General features: G+C 46.7%; 1 protein-coding gene and 1 long non-coding RNA gene across 3 annotated transcripts in view; one reads left to right on the top strand and one right to left on the bottom strand.

Moving 5' to 3' along the window:
- The window catches only part of LOC146545799 (uncharacterized), a 50,459-nt gene extending 42,158 nt beyond the window's left edge, over positions 1-8,301 (bottom strand). The window contains exons 1-2 of the long non-coding RNA XR_014881102.1: positions 8,123-8,301; positions 4,727-4,911 (exon numbers count right to left, since the gene is read on the bottom strand). This is a non-coding gene — a long non-coding RNA (uncharacterized LOC146545799). The remainder of the gene's footprint in view (positions 1-4,726; positions 4,912-8,122) is intronic.
- A 123-nt stretch (positions 8,302-8,424) lies between these two features.
- Positions 8,425-12,157, top strand: part of ARHGAP20 (Rho GTPase activating protein 20) — a 60,247-nt gene continuing 56,514 nt past the window's right edge. Inside the window, exon 1 of one of the 2 annotated variants that reach the window (XM_085216231.1) lies at positions 8,425-8,661. In XM_085216231.1, coding sequence (XP_085072357.1) covers positions 8,563-8,661 — 99 coding nt within the window. In that variant the 5' untranslated portion in view covers positions 8,425-8,562. The remainder of the gene's footprint in view (positions 8,662-12,157) is intronic. The other variant, XM_085216232.1, reaches the window with a different exon arrangement.

The raw sequence follows: 12,157 nt of genomic DNA on the forward strand, positions 1-12,157 counted from the left end.
CAGAAGCAGGGGCTGCAATATCCAGGCTAATGAATCTGCAGGTCACCTTGATGTGCTCTGATGTAAAAGCCAAGATTTATGTTACAATCAAGAGATTGACGTTATTCTACAAATAGAGTTATTTGTTAAATAATTTGTTAAATTATTCTACAAAAGACTTACATGGCATGGGGCCTCCTCCTGCACCCTAAAAGCCCCCATGCCTCATAGAGAAGCACCTCCCAGATTTTCCTGCAAGGTTCCAGCACAACTTTTTGTTTGCATTCAGGACTTCCTCCACCTACCTAGTGCTGGAAAGGGGCCTTCAATGAAAGAAATCTTTCATTTAATGCAAGGAGCCTTTTACATTGCTGGAGAGATCCAAGAGAGCCTTGCAGCAAATGGGAAGCAGGCTTTGAACTGGGCAACTGCAACACCGCTGTGCTTTGGGACCTGCACACCACAGCAGTCAGGCCTTAGGAATTTGCAATGTAAACTATTCACAAGATGCGATGGGGGATTTTTATTATTCTGCCAATAGCAACTTTTGAATAGAGAAGACTGGGAAAGCTCTGGCACTGATGAAACTCCAAAGGCTTCCACTGATAACACTGGAGGCCTATGGACATGCACCAGCTTCTGGCACCGGTCCCTTCCCAAATTCAGCAGTGCCCCAGAGTCTTCATTAACATCAGATTACAACTCTCCGTTAAAGACATATGATTTATGAGCAACTCACATGTTAATGCAGAGGCAGAGATTTCCTGGAACATTTTTAGTGTGTTTGCATGCAGGTGGAGAAAGAAGGTAAGCTGGGAAAATCTGGGGCTGCTGATGACTTAGTGCATGAAATAACCTTCATCTGGCAGTTTTTTACTTTTCCTCATCGATCCAGTGAGGTGACTGTAAAATTATGGCATCCAAATAACATTGAAAAGCATTAAATAAAGCACAAGGCCAGCATGTATTTTAGAGCAAGTGGATAATGTGACATCAGCGTCAGTTCAACCTTTTGAAACTCACAGAAATGGTCTGAGAACATTAAAATGTGTGTCATTATGTCACACTGTGAAGCATTAAAATCCTGCAAATTCTAGGCTGTACTTTCATATGCATTTTAATTTCATTTCATTGAAATGGATTTCTTTGCTGCCTTGGTTACCAGAACTGGTCAAGCAAGCACATAGCTTGGCCAAAGCCCATAGCTCACTCATTTTCTTGACAAACCTCTCAGGATCAACAGTTTCCACTGACCTGTAAGTCTGCATGCCAATCGCAAACCTCTTTTGTGCAGAATTAAGCAGCAACTCCTGAAAGGCAGCAGAAGCAGGGGATAGGCCTACAATTGCTATTTCACATTTCTATTTAACAAATGCACAGTGATCTTCTTGGCATTAATTTGGCAGTGTATCGTAACGCTGTACTGTAGTAATGCTGTGCGCACTCATGTCTATGGTTATCTTTTAGCACGCTTGTCCCCTTGGGCAGCTCAGCCTCCCCAGGCACTCATGCTGCTGCTGTGGTACCACACATCCCAACAAGACCTCCTCTTTCCTTCCATTTTATGAGCTGTCTTGGGGACCTGCAGCACTGCACCACCAGCCTTGCTCTTCCTTCTCACTCCATCCCTCTTATTGCACCAGTGTTCAGAGGGATGAACATTTTCACTCTTTGAGAGAAAGGATTTTGTTTTCAAAACAGGTTAATGAGCATTTTTAGATGTTTTTCTCCCCTCTTTGTCATCTACAAAAATTTCATTTTTAAAAGAATTTACAAAATGTTTTCTGTTTCGAAGGTCAGGGGTTTAATACTGTTATAAACTCTTTTCTGAAGCCTGAATACTAACATACTTCAAGCCCACAATGATTAAGGGAAGCTATAAAGTAAGGAGAGGTGCTATAAGAATGAAGGGGACAGACTCTATAGCAGGGTCTGTGATGATTTTACAATAAGGGTGGTAAGGAACTGGCACAGGTTGCCCAGAGAGGTGGTGGATGCCCCATCCCTGGAGACACTCAAGGTCAGGCTGGATGGGACTCAGCATCTGATGGAGCTGTAGATGTCCCTGCTCACTGCAGAAGAGTTGGACTAGATGACCTTTAATGGTCCTTTCCAACTCAAACAATTCTATGATTTTAGGATTCTATGATTCTAGTATCCAATGGTTTAGTTTTCCCTCCAAGTGTATACACATCAGTGGTGATCACCTTTGTGTTAATTTAAAAGCAATAACCCTTAGCCTGAGAGCAGTGTTCTCAATAACCAGGGCCAGTATCCCGCTGATTCAGTAGAAGTGCTGGGTCACAGCTTTCACATTGAGAAACAAGTGGAGTACAGAGATCTGTTGAAATCCTACCTAAACTTACGCCATCCAAATATTTTAATAGCTTTACGTATATTTTCTGGCTTCAGCAGTTACAATGGCACTCACAAAAAAAATGAAACCAATTAATTTCTCCTTGCTAAGTGTCTTTCCGCATCATGAGAAACAACCAACGTTCTGTAAAATGCTAACACTGGGCTGCCAACCTCCCTGTACCCTCCCTTCTGCAACTAATAAAAAAAGCAGGAAAACAGTTGTTTCGGAGGTGGGGTGTGAAAGGAAGAGAAACATGTGCACGTGGTCCTCACAAACAAAATACACTGCGCTTTGGAAATTGTCATTTAGAAAGGCTCTGCACCAGATGGAAAGAACTGAGAGAACAAGATTGATCAGAGGTTCAGAATTCATGAACTGCAAGGAAAAGCTAAAAGGGTTTGTCATTGCTTAGACTAGAAAAGAGGATGTGGGGAGATAGTGTCCAAATTCCTAAAAGGTAGCTCTAAGAAAGAAAGAATGAATCTTTTTGTATCCCCTGTGATTAGGGCAAGTTGTAATAAGCTTAGCAGAAGAGAAGGTGATTTCAGCCAGGCATCAAGAAAAAGTTTCTAATTGCAGGGACAATGCAGAGACAGGCTCAGGAGGGAGCCTGCAAATCCCCACCACTGCAAATTCTGAAGTCATCCAGATGCCCTTCAGGAAAGACACAGATAAAGCTGCTTGACAATGCAGCTAAGTGATCCTCTGTGGCCTTTTGTAAATCTTATCATTACAGTGCTGGTGTCAGAAAAAGCTTAGATCCACTTCAAAACCACCGCTTTTTTTCCTTAAAACACCGTGATATTGGCCGTAGTAGGTGAGAGCTGCAGCATGGCAGTGGTGGTGGCACTGTCCACCTGTCTCCTGCTGCTGTTGGGAGCCCAAGAATTAAACTCTCCTGCAGTGTAGCAAAAGCCAGACCCTGTTTTGGAGTCTGACAGTCCTCGTTGTGCGTATCAGCTAGAAGATTCAGGAATTTCCATCCTCATATAATGGACCATTTAATCTGTAAACCACCAGCAATGTGGTTAGAGGCTGAGACAGGCAGGAGAGCCAAATCCTCGCTTGATGTAGTGCAGTGAAGTTTAAGTTCCCACCTTGGCTTACAGAAGCTGAAGATATGTCCATCAGATTATATTGAGTAATTCAACACTTTGTACAGGAAATATATAGCTATTTCCTCTCAGAGTGCCTGTCTGCAGGAGGATGTCTAGCCCATTTTTCATTTATCTGAGTCAGTTTTGAAAGCATCCCACTCTTGCAGAGAAAAAAATAGAGTGTGTCATGAAAGGACAACTAAAAATCTTGCCCGTCATTTTTTAATTTCTCTCATTCACAGCTCAACAGTCCTACAGGTTGTTAAGAAAAGAGAGTTCCCTGTGGTGAATGGAAAACTGTAAATCCAAGGAGGGACCAGAAGTGCAATACTATCCATCAGTGTGTTAAAAACACAAACTGACAAAAAATATGGCCCTCTGGGTTCTTAAACACACTCAAAGTAAAATCTGTCTAGGCTGTGAAATAGGAAAACCAATGCTTGCAATGAATCCAGAGCAAGGATGATAAAGCGATAATTTCTATGGATGGCTGGTATGGTACACTCGAATGGTCCTCTGTTTGTGGGAGATCCCTTCGTGTCTCCTATACAGCCAGTGTCAACAGTCTGCCTTCTGTTTCCAATAAATCCAAGTCCCATCAGCCATAAAACAAAGGTGCTCTATTCTTGATGCAACCCCAATCTTTTCCCATTCTAGTTACCATAAAGGTTCCTGTTATGGATGTATAATCCTCACTGGGCATATATATGCCACCTTACTCACATTATGCAATTTATTACTCTGTGCCTCAACCCACCAAAATAGGAATCTGGCTGCTTGCATGGCCAGTGCTTTGTGAAGCTCCAGGGAGTCCATCAGCAACACCTAGCTACAACAACAATAAAGAATGGGTTATTTATGAGCTGTGTGTACACAGTCGTGCTTCTCATCTAGAACTTTGGGACAAGCATCTTCTAGTACTCTCATCAAATTTTAAGTGATAGGATGTCTTTATCAAAAACATGTTGATAAATAGGAACCAGTCCCACTGCTGAGCAGTAAATGCCATGGACTGTGGCTTTTCAAGGTGTCATGTAGTGTGATGGGTACACACTAAGGTCTATGAAAGATCAAGACTGTACTTGATCAGATGTGTCCTGAATATTCTATAGGTAGTCAGCCTCCCACTTACTGCATCTGCATGCTGCGCTCAGGACTGCCGTGCAGATTTAGCTCTGGGTATTTGCATTGCTGCCCACCTAGCTGAGAGTGAATGTTAAACAGCTCCGGGTGCGAGTGCTCAGATTTAAATCAGAAATGTTGCCCATAAAGGGAAGAGATTAGGCCTTACCTTAAACAACATGCTATCCTTTCATGTCTAATATTTTGTTCTGTGTGAGGTCTTTCCAAATGAACATCCAGCCAGTGGCTTTTAACTTTGCCTCACAATTTCCAGTTGAAGGGCCGTGCTCTGGCAGTGACCACAGGGAAATCTTCAGTACAGAGAAGCCCAAAATAAGCAATCTTGTGAGTCTACTAATGCAAACAAAGGAAACAAAGCATAAAAATCAGAAGTAAGATACAGAAAAAACACGAAAAAGATGAATGGCAGGAAATCCCAATGTCACTTGCTGATGGATTCTGTTGACATGAGGCTGTAAGCACATTGAGATGCTCCTGCCAATCATTATTTGCTCACAAGAATCATACCAGTTTAACTACACCAATTATAAAATCAAGCTTAATTAAATCAGAGCAGCATTTGCATGCAGGAGACATGCAGCCCTTCAAAGGCAAGCTTCTCTTTGATGCACTGGACTCAATTTCACACAGCATATGTAATAAGGCTGAAATGGATATTCAGAATTGCACAAGGCCTGGCTGTGATGGTCTTTGCTTTCTGGTGTCCGGGTAGCAGTTGTGGAAGGGGTAGAAGGGCTTGGCCCATGAACTGAAATAGAAACCTGAAACCTGGAGGTCTCTGCTAACATGCGAAGGGGCAGAATAAGGTATTTTCTGTTAATGCTAATATATGTGCATAAAATGTTAATAACTGCCATGGCCTGAATTTCTGGACATTTGTGAATTCCACTTAGCAATTACTTACATAGCACTTAATTTTATTAGCAAGCTACCATAAAAAAGAGAAGGACAGGCTTTCTCTTGTCAAAGCCCTCAGGGATTTGAGAATGGAAGATGCTCTTTGCAAACCACAACCTTTTTGGCATGGTAGTAAATAATGTGAAGATGAGGAATGACAAATTCCCTCTGTCCCTAAAGCTGCTGTACTAAATTCCAGAAAAGAAGGGCAATGCCATGTAGCCATTGTTCACAAGGAATGCTTACAGTGGGACTGCTCTCAAGTGATGATGATGTGAAGCTGTTCAGCCACCCATCCTGTTCTCTTCCAAATTTCCCTTTTCCCCTCTGCTGTCCCTCCACTCCATGTGAGGAGCTGCAGCCGCCATCAGGCCTCCTCTCAGCCTGCTCTGCTCTGGGCTGAGCACACCCAGTGACCTCAGCTGCTCCTCATATGTCCTGTCCTCACTGTCCTTCAGACCCTTCCCCATCTTTGTAGCCTTTCTTTGGACTCTCCCTAGTAGCTTTATGCCCTTCTTACACTATGGGCCCAAACCCGCACTCAGTGCTGGAAGTGAGGCTGCACAGCACAGAGCAGAGGGGGCAGCCCCTCCCCCACTGGGCTGGGCCTTGGGCATCTCAGGGCACACTGCCGACTTATATTCAGCTTGTTGACAACCAGAACCCCTGCATTACGGCTGTACGTCTGTATACACATTCATGATGCACAGAGAAGCTTCTCCCATCTCCCTTAACCAAATGGCAGGATTCTCATCTATTTATCTTAGTGAGCAGGTGACAGAGTCAGTGTTCAACAAACGTAAGAAATGCGCTTATGGGATCTGATAAAAGAACACCTCAAAGCATATGTGAGTGTTTAGGAAAGCTTGTGCAACATTTCCTTTGCAAAATAAATACATACTGCCTAATTTCCAAATCGTCACCAAGAATATCATCACTTGCAAATGTTTCTGGGGAACAGGGTACCAAACCGCTATATATATTCTGAGCTCTGAATAGTAATGGTGCACAGCTTCCTCCCTACCCCAGCAAACCTTCTCCCAGCCCTCTTGCAGAGGATCTGCAAGATCTGGGATCTGCTCCACAACAGATGCATTGGGCCAGATGCTCACAACGTTTGGACAGAGCAGCTGAAAGACCACACAGATCCAACAGTGGGAAATGGTGTGAGTTCCAGTGTGTAAGTACATGTGGCCAAGAAGGCCCAGGGCATCCTGGCTTGTCTCAGGAATAGCATAGCCAGCAGGAGAGCAGGAGCAGGGAGGTAATCATCCCTCTGTATTCAGCTCTAGTGAGGCAGCACCTTGAGTACTGTGTTCAGTTTTGGGCCCCCCACTACAAGAAAGACACTGAGGCCCTAGAGAGTGTCCAGAGAAGGGCAACAGACCTGTGAGGAGTCTGGAGCACAAGGCTTATGGGGAGCAACTGAGGGAACTGTGATTGTTCAGTCTGGAGAAGAGGAGGCTAAGGGAAGACCTTGTCTCTCTCTGCAACTGCCTGAAAGGAGGATGTAGTGAGGTCAGGGTCAGCCTTTTCTCCCCAGTAACAGTGACAGGAGAGGGAATGGACTTAAGTTGTGCCAGAAGAAAGATTTACTCTCTGAGTAGTCAGGCACTGACACAGGCTGCCCAGGGAGGAAGTAGAGTCACTGTCCTTGGGGGTGTTCAAGAAATGTATAGATGTGGCACTGAGGGACATAGTTTACTGGGCATGGTGGTTGACAGTTGGACTAGATGATCTTAGAGGCCTTTTCCAACCTTAATGATTATTTTATTCTATTCAGTGATTTTCTTTCTTGTCCTGGAGGACAGCAGAGGCAGCCTGGCAGCTCTCTGAGCCTCAGACACTGGCATGGTGTTATCCAAGAGCTATCACCAACTGGGGAAATGCTCATAAACGTGGACTTGATTTTGGTCAGGCAACAGTGAACTGCTGGGCCCAGGAAAGCCCAGTGCCTCTGTGTGAGGAGGCAGCAGCACTCAGCCTGCATCCCAGGCATTAATGTTTCATCTCCCTTTTGCTCGCACCCACACAATTTCCTTCCTTGCAGGAAGCAACATGCATGCAGAGGGCACGAGCCCACATCAGTCTCAGCACTGGGATCACCCAAGCACTGTCCCTGAGCTGATGGGCTTAAACAGCTCAGTGAAGTGGCTGCATAACGCAAAAACAACCATTGCCATTCTCCGCTGCTTCAGGTGTACATGGCAGGTGTGGCTGCTACCACGTGCACTGCTGCACCCAGAACCAGGAAAGTAACCCTATAAAGCTGGACTGAACCCCTGCACAGGAGGAAGGTGGACATATGGAAAGCTGCGTGTGAGACGGCAAGGTGTCTCTTTTACTGTCTGCTTTTTTGGTGCTCAGCACACGAAAAAATGCACATGCAGCCTATAACTGCTGCAAAGGATGGAGAGAAAAACACCCTCGACAAGGAGAAGGGCAGGGAGAGAGGGTTTCTATCCTGTTTCCAATCCAGGTTAACCCACAGCTCACTCACACACATGTGCTCACCCAGTTGTTCTCCCCTTGATGACTCCTAACTCCTTGCTGCACGACGGCACGCCCTTGACTTCCCCAGGACAGGGCACCAGCAAGGACTCCAAACCACGGAAGTCCTCGAGGGGGGACCGTGCCTTGCACTCACCTCGAACAGGAGGTGGGCGGGTGATGGGCCACCGCCACACCCCCTAATCCTGGGACGATGCCGTTCCTCAACCATCCCTGGGACAACGCAACATGCCCCCACGCAACGCCTCCCGCTCCGGGGTAGCGTAACCCACTCTCCCCGCACCACCCCACACCTCTCCACCCGCAGGACACGCGCACGCGCAGGACCGCGAGAGCGCGCCGCCGACTCCGTGAGAAGGCGCATGCGCGTCGCCCCCTCCCCTCCCTATCGCCCCGCACCGCAGAGCAGGGCTCGAACCGGCTGGGGGCGCGGCTCCTGTGGGGGGCGTGTCCCGCGTAGGGGGCGTGTCCCGGAGGGGCGTGTGCCATCGCGGCGCGCCCTGTCCATGGTGCGGGCGGCGGCGGCGGCAGCGGTTGGGGTGTCGCCGCGGTGGGAGATCGGCGGCGCGGGGCCGCATGGACGTGATGTCCCCGCAACAGGAGCACCTCGGGCCCGGCCGGTCATCCTCGGTGAGCGGCGAGAGTAGAGTGTTCGCCGCCGCCGACGGCAAGAAGGTAAGGCTGCTCCTCTGGAAATTGTGCGGGGAGGTGTCATCCCCCGCCGCGGTCCTCGTCGCCGGGCGCTCCCCCGGTCCGCGGCGATGCGGGGGGAGCCGTCGGGAGAGCTGGGGCCGGGAGGTCCGCGGGAGAGCTCGGTGCTGGCGTGTCCGGGCGGTCGGGGTCTGCGGTACAGCTTTGCCGGGTGGCTGAGACCGGGGACACCCGAGGGTGCCGCGCAGAGGTACGGGAGAGCTGGGGGGATCAGCCCGGCGTCACCCGGAGAGCTGGGGAATGCGGGATGCCGGAGCTCCGGGTCTGTGTCGTGATTTGGCTGTGCAGGTGCCTGGGGAGCGCTGGGGAGGCTCTGCGGGGTGCCCGGGGACTCTGTGGGGTGGATGTTCGGGGGCTCTGTGGGATTTGGGATTTGCCAAGCGAGTAGGGGAAGGTTTGCTCCCAGCAAGGGGTGCTGGGGGCTCCCACATGTGCTTTGGATGAGAGAAATGGGAAGGCAACTTCCTGAAGAGGTGCGCTCTGCCTTCTCTGTCGTGATTGATGGAGGAGAGGCTTACAACCAACTGAAAGCTGTTCAGTGTGCCAGTTGCATCTGACACGATCAAGTGCGGAATGCTCACTCTGTGTGCAGCTAAGTGCTCATTTCTGCCTTTCACTGTGCTGTAATGAGTGAGCTGCTATGACCACATTCTTCCCACTATGTAGAAGGGGAACCCTTTTCTCCTTGGCTTAATAAGTACCATAGTGGTTTTGTACCGAAATGGGGCTGGGTGCCTTCCTGCCGTACTCATTCTGCTTCACACTGCCATTTACATCTGTGCTCTGTCTGCCTTTAGAGGAGTATGGTGTCACTGGCTGCCAAACACACTGGGAGGATTAGGACACGGCCGGGTTATGGTGTCCTTTATTAAAGCTGTCCACCTGATGCGTGGTAGCTTGTGTCCAGCCCAATGGCTGGGGCTTTGAGGCTGAGGGGATCCCCAGTTCCACTCCTCCCACAGAGCATGACTTTGGGCTGGAGCATATGTCCCTGGGATGTGTCCTGTGTGTCTCATCCCACCAAGGCATGCACCTGACTGCAGCCCCAGGCACATCTCAGGGCACAAGTAAAGTGCAAAATGGCTGCTTGGGGTGTGCTTAGCCTGACTTCTGCCTTCACCTTGATTTGTTACGTTTCTGAAGAAGGAGTGCAATACACCCACATGAAGGGGTGGAGTGTCTTCTGCTGGACAAATGGATGGAATGAATGCTTGCCCTCCCCAGTACTACTGTGTAACCTGAGGCAGCTAAATGTGTGGCTTTGATTATTCTCCTACTGCTTCTTTGATTTTTGCTGAAGACACCTTGCTGCTCTGATGCCAGGCATCACCTGAAATGAGAAGGGATGTTCAAGTGCTGTAAAGGTTAACACTGCTTGCCTACAAATTCTTTATGATTCAGCTTTCTGAAGACAAGAACTGAAGGCAGCACTTGTGCTTTCTGTTCATGCTCCCATCGAAGGAACGCGGACCTTGTTTTTGCCAATGCTGACAAAGGAGTAGGGATGTTACTTTTTACAGATCTTGGCAGCTCTCTTGGAATTCATCAGCATGCAGGCACAGACAGTGGGGGTACATAGGAAATCCTCCTGCAGCCACAAGCATCAGTCCAGCCTCTGTCCTCCCAATGCTCCCTGGAGTTTCCTTACAGGCTGCCTCTCCATTTGACTGGGGAAGAAGGTCCCTACCTTCATGCCTGTTCAACACTAGGCTAGTCCTAAATCTGCTTGAAGCAGGATCTTAATGGCAGTTCAAATTATTTTTTGCTCCTTATGTGCTATGGACTCTCTGAGTACCTTTGTTTTGAGCTCCACAGAATGCTAAGGCACAGCACTTTTTGACAAAGCAAGAAGGCTTTGTTATTACAGGACATACTGCACTGCTTGTAGCATTTATATGCAGTTGTGTGGAAGAGCGTGCTGACAAGAGATCAGCTTTGATACTGGTGGTGACACAGCATGGCAAGTTTAAAGATATTGTTGCAAATACATATTTAACATTCACACTGCCTCTGCTCTTTACTGAGATCCTGGCCAACAATATGGGGGTCAGCAATCAGAATCACACCACATAGTGCCAGAAATCTCAGCAATCCAGGAACACTTCTGTGACAAAAATGCCCCCAGACATGGAATGATGAGCCACCAATGAACATTTTTATCCTTCCCAAGTCAAATGTATTTTGCTGAGATTTCCTGTGTTGTTCTGTGATTGTTTGAATTTCTATTTTATCTTTCACTTGGCTGTTGCAACAAAGCTGATGGATCGCATCATAGGACCAGGAGATAGAAGTTGTCTAGGATTCACTCCGTGTGCTTTGTGGGACCACTTAAGTTACTGTCTTGCAAACACTTCCTTTCCTTTTCTTTATATGTAAAGCAATCTGAAATGCTAGCATACCATACAAATACTGGGAACTTCTCCCTATTAAATGCTTGTAAGACATTCAAGATACCCTTCTCGAATGTGACACTGAAGTGCAGTGTTTTAATTGGTCCTTTTGGAAAATTCTAGGTCAGGTTCCCTACTTTGCTGGACTTAACTGGAGTCACTAGACAGTGGTTGATTGACCTGCAGAGAAGTTTTTGTACTGACCGTTTGGTAACCAATACCAGTAAATTGATGCAACTCTGAAGTGGGCTGAAGTAAGATGAGTAAAAATGATTTTACTGATGGAGCTTATTTATACAAATTTATCAAAACAAACGATTCAGCATGTCTTCTGTGCCAGTATATCTGTGTCAGCAGTAACAGCTGTAGTCATTTAATTGTATTTATAAGTTTCTGGTGTTTCACTTCTCCCTTCTTCGAAGAGTTAGATTCCAACCAGAGCTGAATATTTTACACAAGACAATCTTTGGTAACATAAGCAATCACTCTTAAGATTTTTTGCTGCCTCCTTGAAAATTTCAAGTGACTGCTTATAATTTTTGTGAGGCTCAGCAATTTGTTATGTTTATTCATACAATGTGTACAAAAAACTTAACTGTTTTATAGAATAGCACTTGCGGAGGCTTAAAGCACAGTATTCTATCACCACTAAAATGTTTTTTTGTAATTCTGATCACACGTACAGAAACAGCTTACTGTCAGGAAAAGGAGAGCTGTGTTCCCAACCATGTACTAAATGGATAAAATTCAAGCAAATTGAATTAGAAGAGTAAAGGCAGTCACACGTAACCTTCACCCTGTCCTCTGTCTTACTCTGCAAATATGAATCAAGAATGTGTTTGTCATTGTACTTGATGATACCTTGGTCTCATGCCCTTGTGTATATATGGTTTTTGACATAAAGCTTCGTAAGGCTGAGATTTCTCCTTCCTGTGAGACTCTGTCCTCTACTGTGATCATGGCTGATGATATGGGGGGCTGTGGTCAGAATCACACCAGCAGAAATCTCAGCTTTTCAGGAACACTTCTGTGAAGTAAGTGTTGGATGTTGGACAATTTCTGTCATCATG

The sequence above is a fragment of the Meleagris gallopavo genome, chromosome 1 (assembly GCF_905368555.1).
Source record: "Meleagris gallopavo chromosome 1, MGAL_WU_HG_1.1, whole genome shotgun sequence".
In the NCBI taxonomy this organism is placed as follows: domain Eukaryota; kingdom Metazoa; phylum Chordata; class Aves; order Galliformes; family Phasianidae; genus Meleagris; species Meleagris gallopavo.